Source organism: Parasteatoda tepidariorum, chromosome X2 (assembly GCF_043381705.1).
Source record: "Parasteatoda tepidariorum isolate YZ-2023 chromosome X2, CAS_Ptep_4.0, whole genome shotgun sequence".
NCBI classification, from domain to species: domain Eukaryota; kingdom Metazoa; phylum Arthropoda; class Arachnida; order Araneae; family Theridiidae; genus Parasteatoda; species Parasteatoda tepidariorum.
The window spans coordinates 58,611,468-58,635,356 of record NC_092215.1 but is presented as its reverse complement, the minus strand read 5'-3'; the positions used below and the strand labels follow the sequence as shown (position 1 = coordinate 58,635,356).

Below are 23,889 nucleotides of genomic sequence, written 5' to 3'. Positions count from 1 at the left end.
ATTTTCTTTTTAACTTTTAAGCACTGACTAAATCATTTTTTGTGGTACCTAAATGAAAATGGTTTTAACTATAAATTAGGGGTGCACAACCTTTTTGAGTGAAGGGCCTCTTGCACAGCAGGTTGAATGACTAAGGGCTGCACATGTATTTAGACATGCTAATGGCACATAACAAAATTTTTACATCAACATAGACACTATTTTTTTTATCAGTAAACCTGGAATTTATCAGAAATATTTTCAGAAAATTGAATACTTTCAATTTTTAAAAATACTTTTAATTATTTAAATTCATTCAAAAATAAAAAAGCTGATACTTTTTTTTTTAAAAAAAAATAAAGATTTCCTGTTTCTCAAAAATTTATGTATTCAAAAAATTATAAAAATTAGCTGGAAGATATAGGACTTTTTTGTCGTATTACTTAGCACAAAAAATCATTTAAAAATATATCTAAACTTTTATAAAAAAAAGTAATCTTCACAGAATGAAGGCATAAAAAATAAATCAATAAATACATATTTTGATGAGTAATATAAATTCAAATTAAATATTTTAATTGAGGAAAATTTATAGGATTCAAACAAAAACCAAAGATTAAAATAAAACCACTATGGTACAAAATAAGATTCAATATTTACTTGGTATTATACTTCAGATGTTATTTCTATTTCTTGGATTATTAGAGGTTTCATGAATTATAAATAGGAAAAATTTTGTTTTTTGTTTTTTTCCTGAAAAAATCACCAAGTTACAAAATTTTTTTTAAAAAGAAATTACAGGAAACAGCTTAATGTACGTTTTCCAACACCTCTCAAATTCTTCATGCTGCAAATATATTGTATTAAAATATCGGGATTCTGTATTATATTGTATAAAAATATTGGAATATATGGCTCTAACTGCCGAAAATATGGTGGAAGTTATTTCATCGGAATTTGACGATGAAATATACAAAATTGTATCAAACAGTAATTATTTCTGCGAGCAATGCCATTAGATGCTCAGATGCCATTATAATATCGCTGGAAGATAACGGGATCATTAAAATCACATGGAAAAACATCACAATAGTGGTAAAAAAAAATCACTTAAATTACGATGAAATCAACGCGAATTAAGCTTGTCAATAAGTAATTATTTAAATGTGTTATTTGAAATTCGCTTGTTGTAATAAAATTCAGAATTTTTAAAAGCACGGGGAAATGTTAAGCTATAAGTGTCGAAAAATAGTTGAAAAACAATTCAGATTTACGATAAAATCAATACAAACAAAGCTTGTCAAAATGTGATTATTTAAATGTGCGATCTGAAACTCGAGTGTCGTAATGATCTCTAAATAAAAATTTGGCATTTTCAAAATCATGTGAAAAAAGCATAGCAAAAACTGCCTTTTTTAAAAAAAAGTTTTTGTGAGAAAAATCATTTTGTTTTGCAATGAAATCAGCATAAGATAGTCAAAAAGTGCTCGATTAAAATACATTAAATATTAAATGCACGATTTAAAACTCACAAGTTGTAATATCGTATTAAATGTCGGAATTTTAAAAACGTGAACATTTGTAAGCAAGCTGGCAAAAAAAACTCGAAAAATCCCTTGGGTTTCAGAGGAAATTGGCAAAAATTAGGCGACATAAAGTGATTACTCAAATTCAAAGTTCCCGTATTTTATCGCATTATCAGAGGCTACTATTGTATTAAAATTATTGGGTTTCTTAAAACACAAAATTCCCTAGCAATTACGGCAGAAAAAGGGATTGAGAAGCATAGATTTACGATAGAATTTAGGTAAATTGAGATCTTCGAAAAGTGATGACTTAAATGTGAGATTCAAAATGTTTTTTTGTAATTTTTCAAAAAAAAGAAATTTTTTTAATTGTATTCAGAAGCATTTCTGGGCCGCATATCAACAGTCGACTGACCGCAAGTTGAGCTCCCCCACTATAAATGATCCTCCAAAGTCCTCATTTTAAACTTTAAATGGTCCTTTGAAGTCCCTTTTTTAACTACAAAAGGCCTTCTTTTCTCCTTTTTTATGCTGAACTATGTTAGAAGCCCTAAATGTTTAACTCTAATAATATATATGTTAAGCCCTAAATATTTAGAAGACTTGTTTATTTGAATGCACATTTGTATCGTTCTGAGGATTTGAAATCATACTAAAAAAAGTAATGAATAAAAATTTGGGTTTTGATCTTTAAAACAAATATATCATAAATATTGAAATATATTTATGATGCACAGTTGTACAATCATGTAGCACTTGTGTTGTACAAAAAAAAAAAAAAAAAAAAAAAAAAAAAAAAAAAAAAAAAAAAAAAAAAAAAAAAANAAAAAAAAAAAAAAAAAAAAAAAAAAAAAAAAAAAAATTAAGTAGTAGTTATGTAGTATATTCTTTGTGAGACATTTTCTCTTTCGGTTCGTTACTGAAATCTTCTTAATGATGACCATGGACTTGCTCATATAGCTTATTTATTTTATGAATCTGGGTTATATAATTATTTACAATAAGTTACAAAGATATACATGAATTGTAGAATATAATATTCCGGAGCGCTACTGCTCCTTTCTCGTTCATACTTTCTCTCTCATAGTCCAGCTAATACTACATTCAAGCTAATGCTCACTCCAAACTGATACTAACTAAAAATCCTCTTTCTCACAAGAAAAAGTCCTTCGCTCCACCCCCAATGTAGGGGGACGGCACTCCCCGTGTCCCTTTCCTTCTGACCCTCAGGTCAGGGGTCAATCAAATGCGTGGGAGAGAAATCAGGATCCTGACACCTCCCCCCCGGTTTAATCTAGTTCGACCTTCTTTCCTGGTCGTACAAGTGAAACCTAAAAACAATGCAAGCCCATCCCTGCACCAAAAAACAATAACACGCACACCTACCAGTGCGCAAAAGAGATTGGCCTCCTTATACACCAATAAACATAAAATTACACTTAACAAACTAATAAATACAAAATCAAAACAGAATATAAAAGCACCTAATATTTTTGCAATCAAAACATTAAAATCACTTTTATCAGGTCAAAAATAAAATATCCATGCCAAAATCTCTTTATCACATTCCATAAAAATAAAATCCTTAAAGTCATGTCCAAAATCCCTACCAAAAACAAATAGTAGTAATTAGCATACAAAATTAAACGTCCAAACTGCCCAAATGTCCACTCTTTCAAGTGCATCGACCTAATCCCCTCAAACAAATCACTTTCCCTAGTACTCCCTTTATGATTTCTTAAGTGGCTAGCTAACTCTTTTGCTCTATTTTTCCTTTCAGAACCCCCTTTCTGAAAACAAACCCTTATTCTCACCTGCACCTTACGGGTTTTAATGCTGATATTGGGAGTGTTCGCATTCGCAGCTGTGTACAACTCCTTCTTAGGTTACTTAAACAATTTTTCTCTCCTTGCAAACCGCAGAAGTTTAGATTCAATCGCGCCTTCGCTATCCCCCTTTCTTTTCTCATAGGACAAATCCTCCCTCTTCAGCGCGTTAATTGGACTTTTAACCTTCACTTCAACCCCTTGTTGACCACAAACCTTTCTGCCTTTAAAATCCTCCCTCCCTTCCTCTAAGATTCCTTCAAATTCGGAGCTCTGCACCTGCTCCTTTTTAAGTCTTTGGCTATGAGAAAAGGGTGATTCCTTATCTTCACCCCCTACTTTCTCCCTACGCTTGGGATTCATTAAAATACTTGGTGGATCTTTGTCCTCACCCCCACTTGACTTTCTCTCCAACACCTCGAGGCCCCCCGGAGTGATTCGCACTCCTCTCCTGTCGGAATTCTCGCCATCAAGGTCAGTGTCCTCTGTCTCAATCCCCTTGTTCCTTTCTTGTTCTTTTCTCTCAGAACAGATCATATCTTTCTCCCACTCTTTTCCCCACCGTTCATCCCCTGCATTTTCAAGAGCCTGCTCCTCTAATAATTTAAACTCCCTGGTTATAGCCATAGTCTCATTTTCACTTTTGATCACTACTGGGATTTTCCTTCCCCCATCCCACAGTTACTAGGAACATTGCTGAGCTTTTCCTCTACAGCAGGGCCTATCTCTGAACTTAAAAAGATCCATCTCCCAATCTCAAAATTTACTTCAGGATCTAAAGATTGCCTTAATACGCTTAATTTAGGAACACTGTATATTATTTTTGAGAAACAAGACTTCTCCTCAACCACCTCGATTCTACACAAATCCGATTTGTCTTTCTTCACCCTCTTTTCGTGACTAACGCGTTCTACGGAATCTTGCTTAGCCTGATCTTTCTTCTGATCTAACCTAAATCTATTAATTTTCGGACACCCCCTCTTTAAGTGTCCTACCTCTCCACAGTTATAACATTTCGGGGACCATTCTCCTGAGCTAGTACTATTTTTTCTTAGCGATTCACGCGGTAACTTACCCTTTCTATTAACATTTGGACCACTCCATTCAGGAAATCGTCTTACCCCACCCTTCACATTCACCTCCTTTCCTTCAAATCCAGAATCAAATTTTCGGGACTCCGGCCTCTCCTCTGACTCCACGGCGCCTAAATCTCCCACCGATCCATTTAAATTGACAAAGGGCTTAAAATCCTGTGTTTTACTTTCCTCATCCTGGTCCGTCATTAAAATTTCTGTTAACCGCTCAATCCCTAGTATAGTACATCTTATCCACTCATGATCATATTCCCGTTCTCGTTTTAACCATTCCAGTTCACGTATCCTTCTATGCAACTCCCGTTTCCTACCTTCTCTTAATTCTCGTTCCTGCTCTTTTTTCCTCTTTATTTTATCCTCGCGTTCCCTATCTTCTTTTAATTTTTGTTGCTCTCGTTCCCTATCTTTTAATTTTTGTTTCTCACGTTCCCTATTTTCTGTTAATTTTTGTTGCTCACGTTCCCTATCTTCTCGTAATTTTTGTCTTTCTCTTTCCCGCTTCTCTCGTTCCCGCTCCCATTTCCTTTCCCACTCCCGTTTCCGCTCCTCTTTTTCTAATCTCTCCTCTTCAATCCCACTCCAAACATCTTTAGTAAATTGTTCGTCGTAATCTGAATCTTCGGTGATTAATTCCCTTATCTGGGTAAGGTTGGCGTTCTCGGGAACCGTCTCCAACAAGTCCTTAGCTAGAACTATCAAATCTTCCCTGTTTAGTTTTGCAAGAAAACTCATACTGACCGTATTAACTTAACTTCCTAATCACAAAAATAACTATTGATATTTAAAAATAAAATGTAAACAAAACAAAATCTTAGCGACCCATTCTATTCCGATCCCCTACTCATCCCCCGGCATTCTATTATTACACCTAACGCATCATACGTAAACAAAACATATACAACAAAATTCATATCTTGCAATATTCAAAACATGCAATATTCAAACATAACTCCTTCATACACATAAATACAAATTACTCTTTTCAACCTTCATTGCAAAATAATAAAATATCGTACCCTTTTGGTACGCCTAGAATATACACCTTTACTTTCCCTAAAATTAAAACTCTTAAATTTCATAGATTCTACAGTCATAATAATTAACCATTTCATCATTTAAACAAAAGCAAACACCTTCCTTGACCCTTTTTCCGGTCCAAAATTATTTTAACAGAATGCCTTATAAATAATAATCACTACTAAATAATAATAAACCAAGAACCTTGTTTACTCAGCTCGCTATTGACATATAAAAACACAATCTTAAAATAATCCAACACTTTTTACAAGCTATTGAATCAATACTCTTCTTCTTTCATATATACTCTTAATAAAGCAATAAAAAAAAATTACACTCTTAACAAGCCAACACACTAAGTTACTTAAAAAACAATCAAATCATTTCTTATTATACTTATCAATAATAATCATACTCATTAATCACACAAACAGTACTATAGCTAACTGGCCAATCCCTTAAGCTCAAATAAAATAACCCATCAGGTTGACTTTAAACCAAAACAAAATAAACTTATCCCCTTAACTAACTACCCTTTTTGTTGAACTTCTACCCAGAAATGTGAGCGTGTAATTTCTCTTTTCATGCATGGGATAAAGCTTACCTCCCTTTATCTTTTCAATTGTCCTCTTTGGCAGAGAGTCGATGTTGAANGGGGGGGGGGGGGGTAGCTTTGACTTCCTGTCGCCTCCGGCGATAATAGTCCCTTTCCAGTACCGCCTCTTCAACTCCCGTCGATGTTGTCAGTCCGCAGTGACCCTTTCCTTCAGGCAATCTTTCCAATCTTTTTCACTAGGAACTTATAGTAGGCATCGGCGATGATTCTTTTCACTAGCATAGCAGTCCTCCTTCCATGCTGGCGAGGATCCTGTCGCCCTGCGACAATTTGTGAGACATTTTCTCTTTCGGTTCGTTACTGAAATCCTCTTAATGATGACCATGGACTTGCTGATATTTATTTTATGAATCTGGGTTATATAATTATTTACAATAAGTTACAAAGATATACATGAATTGTAGAATATAATATTCCGGAGCGCTACTGCTCCCTTCTCGTTCATACTTTCTCTCTCATAGTCCAGCTAATACTACATTCAAGCTAATGCTCACTCCAAACTGATACTAACTAAAAATCCTCTTTCTCACAAGAAAAAGTCCTTCGCTCCACCCCCAATGTAGGGGGACGACACTACCCGTGTCCCTTTCCTTCTGACCCTCGGGTCAGAGGTCAATCAAATGCGTGGGAGAGGAATCAGGATCCTGACACCTCCTCCCCCTGTTTCATCTAGTTCGACCTTCTTTCCTGGTCGTACAAGTGAAACCTAAAAACAATGCAAGCCCATTCCTGCACCAAAAAACAATAACACGCACACCTTCCCGTGCGCAAAAGAGATTGGCCTCATTATACACCAATAAACATAAAATTACACTTAACAAACTAATAAATACAAAATAAAACCAGAATATAAAAGCACCTAATATTTTTGCAATCCTGACATTCTTAATGAATGTTCTTAATTTTCAAAGATCTATTTAATGTTATTTACAACGTGCTGTGGTACCAGCATATGTGTGATTAATATTGAGGATCGTCAGTAGTAAGAAGATCAATGTGCTGCTTCTGAATTCCCTAAAAATCTCTCTGGAGTTATAAAATATTTTGCTCCACTTCTTTAAGAGAATGGTCTTCGAATGTTTCAAAGATGTGCAAAGGAGTTGCTCCGTAAGTCTAGGGAAAGGATTTCTCAAAGTTTCAAACATAAATTCAATTAACTGGCGGGTATTGATTGTTTTGTATCATAAATAACACTTTTTATCACTTTTAACTTTAAATATCTTAAAATATTTTTTAAAAATGTAATATACAATAATTTTTCTCTATTATACTCTCTGATGAGAATTTTTTTTTCAGTAGTTCTTCAAGCAGCTTGTGATACCAAGGATGTGAATTTAAATATTCCAGAATCTTCTAATTTATTGCCTACTCCATCTATTGATAACCTTGAGGAAAATACTATTAAATCGGAAGCAAAAAGGAAATGGAAAGAAGATTCTTTTGATAGTGAAGAAAGGGATCCAACTAAATTAAAGAGATTAAATAATATGGTTCTCAATACTGGTGAGGTTAGTCTGGAACTACTTGGATCATCAAATGACAATTGTCATGATATCTCAAACTTACTATCCATTGTTAAGCCAGAAGCTGAAATAAAGTCTGAAGATCACTTATTTGACTTATCAGAAAATAGAAGTTCTGAAACAAGTAATTCGCTTGTTAAACTGGATCCTAAATCTGAAATTAAAGAGGAAAGTTCTAATTTTAATACAGAGGCTGCACTTTGTAAACCAGATATTTTCTCCAATGTTAATGATATTTGTTTTAGTGACAATAATTGTATAGAAACAGAGTTTAAAGTATCAGTACCTGATGGTATTAAAAGCGATAATAATTTCTGCGATGAACTTAATGCAGACATTAAATCCGATTTCTACTCTCAAAATGATCTTTTATCTCCTGATATCAAGAATGACATTCCTAACCAAATTATTAAATCAGAAATAGATACAGGTTGTGCTTTGTCAAGTGTGTCACAATCACTTCCTGTTGATTCTAAATGTATAAATGAATGTCAGATACCAAAGAATGATGAAGAGCAGAGTGTTGAGAAAACAATTCCGTCAAACTCTGAAGATTGCTTGGAAAAGAAAAAAGACAAAAAAGAAGAAAGTGATAAAAATAGTAAAAAAGATGATAAGAAAAAGAAAAAGTTTGAAAGATGTAATATAAGGTAAGCAGAATTTTTAAATTTGTTGAATTGTTACATTTATTTTGAGAAATTCCGTGGTTACTCTTGTTATATATATATTGTGACGTAGCACTTCTATTTGCTTTCACTTAGAAGCTTTTTATTTTAAATTGCGGAGTAACAAAGAAGAATGTCTATCTTTTATATTTACCCAAGAAAAATATGATTAAGTTTAATCGTTTTGTAGAATGGGGAATTAAAAAAATATGATTACTCTTGTTATCTGAAAAGGACATGAGGCATTTTAAAATTTGCATTAATAATTATGTTATTAAAACTAAATAATTAAATCTTCTTATTTTAAATTATTTCAAGAAGGAAAGGTAAACTTAAGGGATATTTATAAATTTTTTTTTAAATGCAAACACATTATTTATAATGAGAAAAATTACTGGTTAGTCTTTTTAAAAATTTTTTACTTTTGTTATATCGTAAGATATTTACAAAACACATTATGAGTGTAAATAAGTTTGTATTCATGTATTTATTTAATTTCTTCTAGACAAAAATTATTTCCAGAATTAATAAGATGTAGAAAATTCAATTCTTTTAATTTTTTTTTAATAAAATATTTTGTCTTGATTTTTAGGCCATTTCCAGTTTTTGCTTGCAGGAATAATTACATTTATGCAGTTACCAAATTTTAAAACAGTTGAATATGTAAAAATCGTTTTCTTAGAAATTAATTGACTGATTTCGTTCAAATTTTGTATTTTACAATGTAAAATTCTTTTCTTTAAAAGTGATGTAAAATTTTTTTTCAACTAGTGCAGTCTTACCTGTTTATCTCGAATCTCACTGGAAAGGCTAAAAATTTGAGATAAAGAGGTTTCTAGTTATTCAGGTACTTTGAAAATTAAATTTAATTAAGAAATTATATTAAAAGTGCTTTAATTGTTTTTAGTAGAAAAATATAGGCATTTCTGTAAATTAATTATACCACATACATCTATTTACATAAAATTTTTTAGCATACCTTTGACACTGAAAATAATCTTTCAAAGATTTTTGATGTCTAACCTTCTTTGCTTCGATAGTTCTTTTAAGGTTAGAAAGAGCAGCGCATCCCTTATAGCCAAAATTTTTCTAGGATTCAAGAAAAGTTTGGAAGAGCTCTAAAGCTTTTTCTGCCTCTTTTGCACTCACTTTTGTTCATCAATATGGTCATCAGCTTCTTCATCTGATATTCCTTTGACATTATCTAACAAATCTGTAAAAATGCCATTAACTTTTTTAAATTAAACTAACAAAAAGATTTTACATTTTCAGTCATTTTCTTATTCTTATTACCTTAAGTGTAAGGGTAATTCCATATCAAATTAATCAATAAAAAAGTTATTTCTTGGGTCAACAATTCAGATTTAAATTATTTTTAGCAGGTAACACTAAAATTAATTGAAATTTCAACTGACAAGTTGAATTTTAAACAAGTTAACTTTTTCTTTTTATCTTTAGACCTGCTTCTGACATGAAAAATACCAAGCTTCAGATTTTTTGAATCATTTGTTTTTGAGTTTGCAATTTTAAAATTTTTTAGTAGTAACTAGTAACAGTTAACAACAGTTTTTAAACAGTTAACATCAGTTTTTAACAGAACTAATTGACCTAGAGAACTAAATTTTGTATCGTTTTGTTCAGTAATGTTTTTTTTTTATAAAATAAGCAACTTAGCTAAAATCATTTTTAAAAAATAAGTTATTTTAAAAAAAATTAAAATATTTAAATTTTCTGAAAAAAAATTATTTTATTTAACTTTTTATAGCAATATGATGCTACAATCAAATCCCGTTCTAATAAAAATTTCAAGATAATGAATATTTTTCGAATCCCTTGATGAATTTCCATACCGATATTATGAAACATATTATCCGGTTTAATGAAAGTGAAAATAAACAATAAACAACAATTTTTCTTCTTTCCTGATCAAGACACTTTTACCTTTCTTCAAATGAACACTGTGTGCTGAATCAAAATGTTCTTCTTGTAACAGCTTCACAAGTGTTGTCCATTTTGGAAGCTGTAGAGAGATGTTTAGTGGCACAAAAAAAACTTTTTACTTTATTTGAACATGTGCATAATTTGGAGAATGAAAAGAATATTTTAAAAAAAATTTTAGAATTTAAAGAAAGCAAAATTTAAAGAATTGAAACTAAATTACTTTATACTGAACTAAATTACTTTATGCTTGTACTGCTGATTTTTTAAAAAAATTATATTTAGGTTAAGTCGATTTCATCATTTATCTCACACTTTTTGTTTTAAGAATTGAGAATGATTTTTTTAAAAAATTTTTTTTGTTACATTTTTGCTGTTTTGTAACAATGCAGTATTTAAGTATTTTTATGGGCGTTTTTATAATAGTGTGTCATTTTTTAACTCGCTTCTGATAGACCAGTGGTTTCCAACTGGCGTCCCGGGGGCCCCATCCGGCCCGCGCAGCTTTTTTTTGTGGTCCGCAAAACTAAAATATATTAGTTGTCATTTTTTTGCACACAATTTTCGTAAAAAATCTGGATGGGTTTAAAATACTTTTCTCGTTAATAAAAACCTAATTTCTTCGTTTCTGTGAAATTTAACATACCAGCGGTGCAAAAAAATTTATTTCTCAGGTGTTGCATCCAAGAAAATATTTATTCAAATACAAAAATAATCGTGTTTGTTACTCTTTTTTATTTCATTTTTTTGTATTTTGTGAATATAATTTAGCATGTGTGTGCATCAGAAATTTTCTCGAAGAAATTCTCCTATTTAACTTTTTGAAACCACTCATTTTGGACGAAAATATTTACACACACATTTGTACATTTAAAATGTAAATATCTATTCTCTGGTGGTTGCAGCAGACAAGCCTCAATTTTCTCATTAAAAATTTTGTGTGCTACTATGTAAGTTTTAATACGAACCTTTATAAAGTTTTATATCTTAACGAATAGATATCTGTTGTACATTAGTTGTTTAATACATAGGTGCACATTAAAGTTATTGTAGCCCAAATTTTTGAATATGTAATTAAATATTTTTAAAAATCTACTTCTTATTTTAATTTGTAATTCAATACTTTTGTTTTGTACAACTTGGTAAAATTCTGACAGTAATATTTAATGTTCTTTCAAACATAAAAGAGTCCTACATAAAATTTTGATAAAGTTGCGGTCCGCCATTTGATTTGTGTTTTTAATTGTGGCCCCCGGCCTCATGCAAGTTGGAATGGAAACCCCTGTGATAGACTATATCTTTGTTAACGTTTTATGGATACTTTTTTCTGGAAACTATGATTTTTAGAGCTGTGGTGGCTCTGCTCTGGGGATAGAATGCTTGCCTCCCAATGAGGTAAACCGGGTTCGAATCCCAGTGATGGCAGGTCGATATAGATTCCGCACCTGGCTTTCACCATTCACAGTGCTGACGTAAAATATCCTCAGTGGTAGAGGGATCATAGATCAGTTTTTTATTTGTATTAAAAAAATTTTATAGTTAACTATTATAGTTTTTTTTTCTCCCTTTACCCCATTCCAATAATATAACTAGGTTTTGATTCTTTTTTAAAAATGACTAAACTTATTTCTATGTATAAAATAATATTTACTAGTGATTTAATAATTTTCTTTAAAAAAAATGTTGCTACTCAGTTGTTGAATATTCAGTATTCGCCCGAATCACTATTCATTATATCCCTATTCTCAATAAAAATGGTATTCTTATGGGATCACAAAGAAAAATAAATTTATTTTAACAATGACAAATCATTTAGTAAAAACACATGTGCTAGTTTAAAGATTATTTTGGTGGAAAAGTGACATATACATGAAATTACATATTTTATATGAATGTGTCTTCAAGAGATATAGCTCTTTCATCAGGAGTTGGCACTTTGCTCCGCCTTCATCACGTGGTATGCGACGATACTATTTTGCTATTTTTGGGAGAAGGTTGTGAGTAATCCTCAACAAGGTTGCTATTTGGCGATCGTATGGCAAAAATATTTATTTTGCAAACTTTATCTGCATTTTTTTAAATAAATTTGATGACATTTCGCGCCATTTCTTCGAGTGAATAGTTTGTCACTTATTGAGACATTTTGCTGGGAAAGTAGCAGTTTTAAATTTGAAATATATTTAATTAGCTAGAGAAACGAAAGGTATAATAGCAGATGATAAAGTGAAGTGAGTGACTGAAAAAAAAGTCACTGTTTGTGTTTGGCTCGCATTATGGGTTGTCTCAATTTCAAGCGCGGAGATGTTTCTCTTCTTACTCCCTCGCTGAAATTAACTATGTCCGAGGAAGTGGAGCCAAGTGCCAACTCCTGGTGAACGAATTATAGTCTGTGTTATTGAGCAGATAACGAATTCTTTAGACAAAATAATTACAAAACAAAAGAATTATCTTTGTACAATCAAGATTTTTGATCAATCGATCAAACACCTGCATCAGGGAAAGCACCTATGTAACTTTGTTCTCAGAATTATTTTTTATGCCCTTATTGGTGTTGACAGTGATTTTCTATGTTAGTGTTTTTATTTTAACCTTTGAGTTGCCTTGTTTACATTTCTTAATTAGCAGCCAAGGTTTTCAGTTTCCTTAACAAGAAAGTTACCAGAATTTCATCTCTACTGTTCTATAGCTTAAAATGTTTAAAATATTCTAATTTATGAAATATTTTTTAGACTTTTGAAAGGTGCTAATTTTTTATTGTTGGCTGTTATTTTTTTTCTTATAGATTTATAAGTTTGTAAAATTTCCAAAAAATTTTTTGTTTTTCTTTCTCTCACTCTTTTTTTTTTTTTTTTTTTTTTTTTTTTTTTTTTTTTTTTTTTTTTTTTTNTTTTTTTTAAAGACACCATGGTTTTTTTAGTGCTCTTGTTTTTGGCATCCTTAATAAATTTTCTATTGCCGTTTTTAAATAGTTTATAATGTAGCAGTTACAAGTTTCTTAATTGTAAAATTAAGTAAATTTCTTACATTTTTTGAAAATAATTTTTTGTTTAGGGACATCAAACTGGAAGATGAATTAGATGCTGTGACTCTCTCAGCTCAAAAAGAGGAACAAGAACGTATACGAAGACTTCAAGAAGCTCAAATGAGAGCACTTCAGGAAAGATTGCAACAAATTGAAGTTGAAAAGGAAGCTCTTTCACAGCTTTTCAGTCAACCACCTGATAATGCCCCAAGTCTTTTTGATTCAGCTTCAACTACGGACAGTGGATCAATTGATGATGTTAAAGAACCTTTGATCAAATCTGAAAGTGATGTTGTTCTTCTTGAAAGCAGTGATGATGATAAAAAACCAGAGCTTCAAACTGTAATTCCTGCTCCTATTGAAGGTAATTAACTTGTGCTCAATACTTACATATTCTTAGTGCACATCACATTAACCTAAAATTTTACTCAAAATTATTTATCATTTCATTTTCTAAAAACTTTTCTAGAATTCCTATCATTAAGCTATTTTAGACACCAAATCATTAAAGACAGCGTTGTAAAAAATGCTTTTTATAAAGGAGAAAAAAATCTGATTTTTTATTTTTTATTTTTTTCAAATAAGAATTTTTTTTTTGTTGCAACAATTATCAAAATTTTGTGTAATTTATTAATTTAACTTTCTTTAAATTCCACTTTTAAATAAAATTATTTAATTATGATAGACTAATTCATCAAAAAATGATACTGATTGTTGTTTTATTCTAAAGTTTAACAAAGATTGAGTTTTGAAAGACAGAATCTCAATCTGTAAGTTGGTTAATATCAGGAGTAGAGTAGATTACTATGGATGGATAGTGTAAACGATAACAAGATATTTTCTTATTATTGTATTAATCACAATAACTACTCTGCTCAGTTTTGTGTAAGTAAAATAGTGTACAAGTGACTCAAGAAAATTAGAATTTTTTGATGACATATTTCTTTCCGTAGACTTTATTGAATAAGTACTTCAGTCAGGGTTACAAATTAGAATGAAGCTTAGAATGTAACAATCAACCTAAATATTATTTCTTAGTTGCAGAAACAAATCAGTCTAGCGTAATTTTAGAATAATTTTTAGCACAATATTTATTCTTTTTTTATAACTTTTATTAAAATTTTTTTTTTCAGGGTTCATTCTAGGCTTTAAAACAGGCTGCACGAGTAAAACTGAAAATGATCCCCCAAAGAAGGGCACCCAACTCAAAATAGGGCATTTTATTTCACAAAAATTTTCATAACTGTTAAGAATCCCACAGTATGCGATGTCCTTAATTGCAATTCTCAAAGTTCTTAATTCAAAAGAAAAGAAAAATTGTTTAACTTAATTCCTCAGTTAAATTTGCTCATTTTATAAATTGGTTTTAAATTGCATGCAATTCTCAAATTTTAAAATCTTGCATGTCATAATAATAAATTTGTTAAAATTCATGATTTTTAAAACAATGTTGAAATGTCTAGGAAAACAAAATGTAACTGCAATAAATGCTGAAGAAGTTATTGGAAATTTATGATGCAATTTTTGCGAATCGAACACGTAATTGACAGCCAAGATTCTCGCAGAATATCATATTTGTCATGTCAACAACTCAACAATAAAAGAGAAACGAAGTTTCTGAATAAATGAGTTTATTTAAAAACATTAGTAATAAAGAATGTCACAAACAGAGTGACGAAAAGAAAGAATACAAAATGATCTGCTTCAACAGAAGCTTAAATACAGATAGCAGGTGACGTCATGATCCACGCAAGAACGACCAACAGCAAATGAAAATAAACTGGCTGATCCCCGCAGACCATGACGTCACCGACGCAAGTTGAATGCATGAGATCGACGACGGAAAATCGAACCTCATACCTTTTAACTTCTATTATTTGTCTAACAGTAATAAAGAGATTGCTAAAATATGAAATTTACTAGTATGTATTAAAAATATAGGAATTGAAAAAAAGACCTCGCAGAAATAGCAGAAAAATGACAAATAGCAACAAAAAACGGTTCGTAAGTGATATAGATTTATGATGGAATTGTTGCAAGTCGGGCGTGTTAAAAAGTTACTCCTAAAATTCAAATACACGCCTGACTTAATAACATCATATAAAGAGTATCAGAATAAGAAAAAACAAGTGGAAATGGTTGAAAATCGATCCGAAAATCATGTGTATTTATGATGGAATTGTTGCAAGTTGATTGCATCAAGAAGTTATAACTGAAATTCGAAATTCGCATGTTCTAATAACGTGTTAAAAATATTGGATTTTGAAAAACCATGTGGAAAGAAAAATAACAGCTGAACTATAATCCAAGCACGTCAAGTGATGATAGAATAGTCACATATTGAATGTGTCAATAAATAATAACTTTAACTTTGTCAATAATTAAAACGTTATAATAACATTATAGTATTAAAAATATCAGAATTTGAAAAATGATAAATAACAGGCAAAAAAGCTATATTTTATTGACGTGAAATTACGGTGGTATTGTCATGAATTGAACGCATCAAAAAGTGATTACTCAATTTCAAAATTTGCACATCATTATGACATGGTATTAAAAACATTGTAATTTGAAATGCGAAAAGGCGGAAAAAATTATAAATAACTTCTAAAAAACTATCATTAAATTATGTGAAATTAAGATGAAATCATCACAATTTGAATTCTTCAAAAAAGCTAAAATTTGAATGTTGTTACACACCTGCCGATACTCAGATTGTGTGACGTCATTCTCGTAACTTGTCCGTCATACTCCTCATATAAAGTTAGATGGCAAAAATGATGACTGGGTGTAATTTCTAGGTGTCAAATTAAAATTTTTAGGTCTAAATTATAACTAACAACTGCTTTTTTCAAACCCTGACCATAGTACAATGTCCCATATATGGACGTTCCTTTTCCAGAAGGATCAATTTCCCAGACACTTTGTAACAATCAAGATAAACATCTCTTCATCTTCCCCTTTTCTTAAAAGAATAGACTATTTTTTGTGTATTAGCAGTTGTGAGAGAACCAGGTTTAGTAGAGAACACATGTTATCACAATTTAAAGGTTGAATATCGCAATTTGTATTTTAGCTTTTTTAAAATCCAATATCTTAATTCATATTTACGCGATTTTAAAATCCCATATCTCGATTATTTTTCACGCTATTTTAAAATCCAATATCGCGATTCTTGAAGGAAGTAAGTTTTTTCTTGAATCAGTTACTATGAAGATGTGATACTCTTCATTAGTAAGTAATTTAACTAAAACTGTTAGCTCAAAAAATTCTGTTAAATATGAAATGTGTATGATTTATAAGTATATGAATATTTTGATGTCGATATTTTGATTTATGTCATTTTGTTTTTCTCTTTGTGTTATAATTATCCCTGATTGGCTTGTCATGTTTTGCTTTCCAGTTTTTGTTTTTAACAAGTTGGGAGCTATGAGTAAGATGAATATATTCGAACAATTTGAAAAGAGAACACAAAAAGCGTACGATCGATGCTGCTGAAGAAAAAAAGAATAAATTTAAGTTTGATTGATTAATTAAAGCAGACTAAAGATTGTTAGTAACAATCTAATTGAAGATATTGGGGTAAAAATTGGCTACTGTTTTAATTTAAAATAATTGACTGGTGATTAATTTAAACCTATAACATAGTTGCCAAGTGTACAGATTTTATCAGAATGGTTCCGATTTTTATGCCTTGTTCCGATAATACGATTTTGGGTCAAAATGTTCCGATTTTTCATCATAGCGTAATTTTTTCTTTTGCTCTATAAAGCGATCCATGTCCGATTGGCGAAATCCAATCAAGTCGTGTTATCACTTAGCTTCGTCTCTAGCTCCATTCTTATATTTGATGACGTATGTACGGGTCGCTTCACAGACACCAAGAGGAAATTTTAGCTTCCTGACTCCTTGTCTTTTACTTGCAACCGTACCGGTGTTGAATGTTTACTCGGAACGCATCTCTTCGATTTGAGTTTAGCTTTGAATGTTTTTCCACGTGGTAATCTAAAAAAATGTCAAAAATTTGGCGAAGTCAGTGTTTTCGCGGCAATTATAGTGAAGAATTTGATTTCATCAAAAAATCAAGAAAGGGGACATCGTGCACGTTATGTATTTCTTGCAATACAGACATTAGTATAGCATGGCGGAAAGTGTGATATCATTTCACACGGGAAAACAGCCAAGCATGCTACCGTGTATACAAATATGAGAAAGTCAGCAAAAATTTCCGATTTTGTGTCGTCCACTATTGATCTACAATCAAGTAGAAGCGAACTATTGTTTACAGGATTTCTCCTTGAACACAATATTCCGTTAGCTGCTGCGGACCATGCATCAAAGTTGTTTTGTGCGATGTTTCCAAATTCTCAGGAGGTAAAAAAATACTCGTGCGGGAGAACGAAAACTAGTTATTTGGTTCAAAAAGTCGCAAATTATAAATAAGCTGAAGACTAATGTGTTTAACATAGCGACAGATGGGAGCAATGACTCGTCGGATATCCAATTGTGGTCACATTTTTCGATGATGTGTTGGAGTTATTGAGCTGCACTCTCATATCTTTGCCAGTTTTAAATGATTCGAGTCCAGGTCAAAATATTGCCAATCTAATTTGTGCCTTTTTTTCTGAACACAGCATACCATGGGAAAATTGATTATCGTTTTCCTGTGATAATGCAAGGAATATGATGGGGAAAAACAAAGGAGTTGGTGCAAATCTCAAGGAAAATCATTCTAATCTGTTAGTTTTTGGCTGCCTTTGTCATCTGATCAACCTGGTGGCTGAAAAAGGAGCAAAGACTTTGCCCATTTCATTTGATGACCTACTTATAGATATTTATTTTTATTTTCATAGAAGTGGGAAACGAAAGTTAGAATTTAAAAAATTTCAAAAAGAAGGTGGTAAAAAAATTCTAAAACATTGTACGACAAGATGGTTATCATTGGTAAATGTATTACTCGCTTACTTGAACAATGGAGAAGTCTTCTCTTATATTTCAAAGAAGTGTGTTCTGAGAGCAATGTAACTACAGATTTCTCACCAAAAATCTCGGCGTATGTAATACCAAAATTACAGAAGCAACAAACAAATGAAGATGTTCAAACAGAAGGTGAGGGGTCTAAAATAAAAAATACTAAGCGCAAGGTTTCCGATACTGCCCCAGTCTGTACAAAAAAGATGAAATCTGAACAGAAAATGAAGTCAAATGATGGGTTTAAGCAAGGTTTAAAAACAAAAGTTTCTCAGGAGAACTTAAAGAAATTTTTAGGTAGAGATGAAAGAATTTTTCTCGTCCTTAGTTCTAATTTGCATCATTCTTTAGCTTCTAAAAAATGTCATTATCGTTTTTGAAAAATTCAACATATTGTCATAATAATGTGCCCTCATAACAGTCATAACAGTGCCCTCATAATTTGCCATTATTTGAACATGCTGAAGTTGCTGATATGTCTAAAAAAACGGAGAAGACATTTTCATCTGTGAAATATTTTATTGACTTATATCCCTCTATGCTACTTAAAGAAAATTATGAATCATATTTTGATGCAGTTGATACTCTCGAGTCAGAGTTTTTGTCCTATCAGCTTGAAAAATGTCCTGAATCTACTATAAATAATGAAAGAGCTGATAAGCAGTGGGCAGAACTCTTTAAAGAGGAAGGTCCTCTAGGAAAACCAAAATATGCGAGATTATCACGGGTGGGTGATGTTAGGAATTTTGACATTTCCTCACACTAATGCAGCCTGTGAAAAAATTTTTAGTCTAGTGCGAAAAAATAAGACTGAGTTTAGGGGTAACATGAATGCGTCTACTTTGCAGGCAATTTCGATTGCCAAGTCCCAAATGATTCAGCCTTGTTATAGACAAGTGTTTGATGAAAAGTTTTTAAAATCAGCCAAATCTGCTACAACTGTAGCACTTAACAAGAATAATTGATTATTTTTTTATATGTGTTTATTGTCACATATGTTTGAGTAATAATAAAATATTTATTTTTTAACTATGTTTTAAATTACTAAAATCAGCTATCATTTCTGTTCAATTAGTTTGTTGAGTAAGAATAATAATCAGAAATCTTGTCAGTTGATATGTATTATAATCAATAATAATTGTTACATTAAATCTTATACAGTTACAATTATACAAACATTTAGTGTAAAGAAGTAAACTTTAAAGTCGTTCCTATTTTTTACCTGGCAGGTATGCTATAATTGCTAAATTTTCTTTAATATAATAGTGGTCAAAGAATTTTTAAATTATATATAAGAAAAATTAAGATTTCACTGTCTAAATGGTTCTGCAACTTTCAATATTAAAAAGGAAAAAATCTCCCGGCGGAGTTAGAAGTTTTTATATATATCATCGATATCACAGTACAGTAGGGAACCGATTATCCGGAACGATCGGGACCATCGCTATTCCGGATAACTGATTTTTCCGGTTTTCTGAATCGCTACAAAAAGCCGTTTTTTTAATTGTTAAACCCAACTAAAAAAAATAATATTTGGAAATAATCTTAAAAAGAAGAAAAAACGATGAAGTAATACACTAATGATTATTTCCAAAATGATGGTAAGGTAAACATCTTTCAAAAAAGAAAGAAAAATCCTAAAATCTTATGAGGAAAAAAAAATTTTTTTTTTTTAAATGGCTGGAAAATTTATCGAATTTCGTTCCGGTTTTTTGGTTTTCCGGTTTTCTGATTTCCGGATAACGGGTTCTGTACTGTATTATATTGAATTGTAAAAGTTCAGCTTTTTTTTATTTTTGTCCACTTTCGTGCCTGTTTTATTATGCATGCAATGTTTTACGTCATTCAAGAAACTAAAATAAATAAAAAATATATTTTTATCAATTAAAGAAAAAGTTTAAGGAGATAAGATTATTTATGTGATGTGATTTATACTATGCTTATTTTAAAAATGTGTAGTTTTTTTTTGCCTTTTAGGCAATTGGGCATGCGATTCCCCCTTCCTTAATCCATTATTGTTACATTTATTTTATTACAATGTATTTTGGTAAATTATCAAATTTACAAAATACTTAACATTTTTTGTATTTTTTCCCCTTCCCCCCATTTCAATTTGTGTCACTGAGTTGAGGAAAACTACAGATTCTAAGAAAAAATTATAACTTTTCACTTCCACACCCCATTCCAACCTAAAGATTTTCGTCTCACATCTTTTCTCTCGACACATAGGGAGAAAAATTTTCTTTCCCTTCCATCTACTCAATTTAAAAAATAACTGGAATTTCCACATCTTGCCTCAATTGTTTTAGTTCAAAACAGTAGAGAGAGCAATTTATGTTTTCATTTGCAGTAATTTTCTGTAGAAAGGTTGCAATGTCATACACTCTGTACTTGCGAAAAATGTATTTAAAATGTTCAATTGTCATCATATAAGCCGGACCATCGTACACTCCGCACTTCCAATTTTAGCCACTATTAAGAAAAAATCATGTATTTAAAAAAAAAAAAAAAAAAAAAACAGGAAAATTATGGAAGCAAACTCAAAAACTTTCTAACATAAAATGAATAAATTCAAAATTCCACATGCAACTTTAAAAGCACTATGTCATGGTGTAAAAGGAAGTCGAAACTGCTAATGGGCTGTAATTGAATGGATAGGAATGGAAACAAAACAATGCATTGTCTGGCGGGGGTGACCTCATCAATAAGAACAACAAGAATTTTTTTCTCTTTTCTCAACTAATGTGGTTCACCCACCCATTCATTCCTAAGAACAAGAAAGGGATAGAAGCATAACACAACACGTTGATCATGTGGGTCTGTTAAACTCATCACTAAGAATTGTGAGAATTTTTTTTCTTCTCTTTCTTTCTTTTCTTAACAAATGTGTTTCATCCACTAATCGATTCATAAAAACAATTTCTTGTAGTTGTGAGTGTCTTTTGCTCGTCTCTTGATTTTTTTGCTTTGTGCTACCGGTACACATTTTTTCCAAATCTGCTAAACACTAGCAAATATTTAACTATTCTCTGATTGTAAATTAGATCCTTTTGCACATTTGTTGTAGTTGACGTTGTACAGTCCATATTGTAAATCAAAAACTTGTCTTACCCGTCTTATTTTTTAAAAAAAAATATTAGTTGAAAAATGAGAAAAATATATCCTTTTCCAAGCAAATTGATATTAGGCCGCTATTATAAAACATTTTTGTTAACATTTATTTTTGATTAAATTTGCATTGATTGTGAAATGCTTACACAATGCTCGCGGGAAAATGAAATCGTAAGATATGTCGAACATAACGATTGTCTAACTTTTAAATACAGATAGGTCACAGGGTACCTACTCGATATTACTATACAGATAACAATTTTTTTTCTTTCGCTTTCAATATCTTGAATGATATATTTTTATTTTCAAAATTTTTTTTTGGCTTATTCGATATAATTCTGATAATAAAACGTTATTGACCAAGAAATGTTTATTGTTGTCCCCATGACAGAATCACGGCGACATGGTCGCAGAACGTTACCGAGTTCTTGCAGAAAGATTTTTCCTTTGAGAAGTAAAAAATTTATTTTTTCTTTTCTGCAAAAATTTTCAAAAGATTTTATCTTTTCTTCAGAATTATATTCAAAAGGTGCCTTTCTCGTGCATCGGAGTGGAAAAAAATGCTTATGATTTTTCTATTTTCATTTGAGAATAAAGAATAATGAAGTAAAAAATTTGGTTTTCTTTTCTGTGGAAATTTTCGTTCTATTTTTTTCATGCAGTTATTACTACTGATTTACATGTAGCTTTTAAAATCCGATATTTTTAATACGATATTATTTATTGCAAGAACTGAATCTCTAAATGAAAACGAGCATTTAGTAACCCCTTTTTGAAGAGTCCAATTCACTTGATTTCGCCGTCAATCTTCTTTTTCCCGGTAGTTACTGCTACAGAATTCACGATTTTTTAAATTTTTTTAATGTGATGATGAATTACTAAATGCAAAAAAGGAAATAATTAGTTATTTTCCTATAAAATGTGAGAATATCGCCCATAATATTAGAATTAAAAAAATATTACATATTCAATTTAAAAAAATAATTTAATTTGATATGATTTTTTTATTCATTTTTTGAAGTTAACGCTTCTGTTACTTTAAATTAGTAACATGTATATTTGCTATTTTTAAGTATCTTGCAGAAAGATATTAGTATTAGAGAGGTATGTCGCAGAAAGCCCAAAAAAATTCTCTGCCACAGGGATTGTTTTCCCTGTACAAGACTTGTTTTGATCTTCGTTTACATTAAGGGTTTATTATCCAGACTTGCTCATATGGGACTTTGAGCTGTATTCCTACTCTAATTTTAGTTATTATTTATTGAAGTTAAATAAAGCAAGTATTACAATAATATTCATTTAGAATTTTTTAAATCATTTCAGAAAATATAATTGATATATCCAGTTCAAGTTCTGGCAATGACAGTGATAGTGATGATTCTGATAAGAAAGATGATGATATTATGGTTTTAAGTGATGAAGGAGAGGCAGAAGGAGATGGTACTGCTGAAGATCCTAACAATAGTGGAGCACATACAAATGATTGCTTTAATCTTCCAGATGAAGAAGGTCGTGTGCTGATTAATGTTGGACATCCACCAGAAGATCCCGATATATTCTTAGCTCCTCAAATTGCTAAAGTCATCAAGCCTCATCAAGTATTGAATATTTCTAAACTGTTAATTAAATTTTTATTGGTTGAAAGTTATTTTAACCATATTTTTTATCAAGATTTCTATAATTTTCCTTTTATTAGGAGATAAAAAGCTCAACTAAAAACAGTAAATTTTTTATTCTTTTTTGTTAATAAATTCGATTAACTGTCACAATGATCAGTTTTTCCAATTAATGTTAAGACTTAATATAAAACTTATATTTTTCAGATAGGTGGAATAAGATTTCTTTATGATAATGTTGTAGAAAACTTAGAAAGGTACAAATCCTCTAGTGGTTTTGGCTGTATTCTTGCACATAGCATGGGATTAGGAAAAACAGTTCAAGTAATTATAATCCCAATTTCATAATAAATTCCATAACATAGATTATGTTTATATTTCTCATAATTTCACTTTTCTCTTCAGGTTGTCTCATTTGTGGATGTTTTTTTACGACATACACCAGCAACTCTTGTTTTATGTATTGTACCCATTAATACAATTCAAAATTGGAAAGCAGAGTTTGATATGTGGGTTCCTCCTACAAATTCAGTTGATGAAGCTCAGGTCTCAAGTGGCGAAGTGAGACCAAGAGATTATAATGTATTCACATTGAATGAAAATTTCAAAACAATGGCTGCCAGAACTGCCCTCATAGGTAATTAAATTGACATTTTTCACAGTGTTTTCACTACAGCGCGAGAATCTCGCCTATTTTTTTCTTTTCTCGCATTAAAAAATTATTACCTCGAGAAATTCGCGCATTCTATAAATCAATTTCAAAATTCGCGAATTTCTCACATTTTGGAAAAAGCTTCGAATTGCGCTAATTAGAATAAAATCTGTTTCACTTTTCTTCCTGGATCTTTCATTATTTTCAACATTTGCTCCATTATCTAGCTTCTCTATTTACCAGTATTGTTCAGAACCTTTTCGAACAACAGAACACAACCGAACCACGGAACCCCTTTCAGAACACATTTCTCTGCAACCACGTGTTTAC

At 31.0% G+C, this 23,889-nt stretch overlaps 1 protein-coding gene across 1 annotated transcript in view; it reads left to right on the top strand.

Moving 5' to 3' along the window:
* Window positions 1-23,889, top strand: part of LOC107448256 (helicase ARIP4) — a 79,073-nt gene that overhangs the window by 24,535 nt on the left and 30,649 nt on the right. The window contains exons 4-8 of the mRNA XM_016063386.4: window positions 7,355-8,231; window positions 13,236-13,570; window positions 22,615-22,889; window positions 23,115-23,231; window positions 23,313-23,544. Of these exons, the coding sequence (XP_015918872.1) occupies window positions 7,355-8,231; window positions 13,236-13,570; window positions 22,615-22,889; window positions 23,115-23,231; window positions 23,313-23,544 (1,836 nt within the window). The remainder of the gene's footprint in view (window positions 1-7,354; window positions 8,232-13,235; window positions 13,571-22,614; window positions 22,890-23,114; window positions 23,232-23,312; window positions 23,545-23,889) is intronic.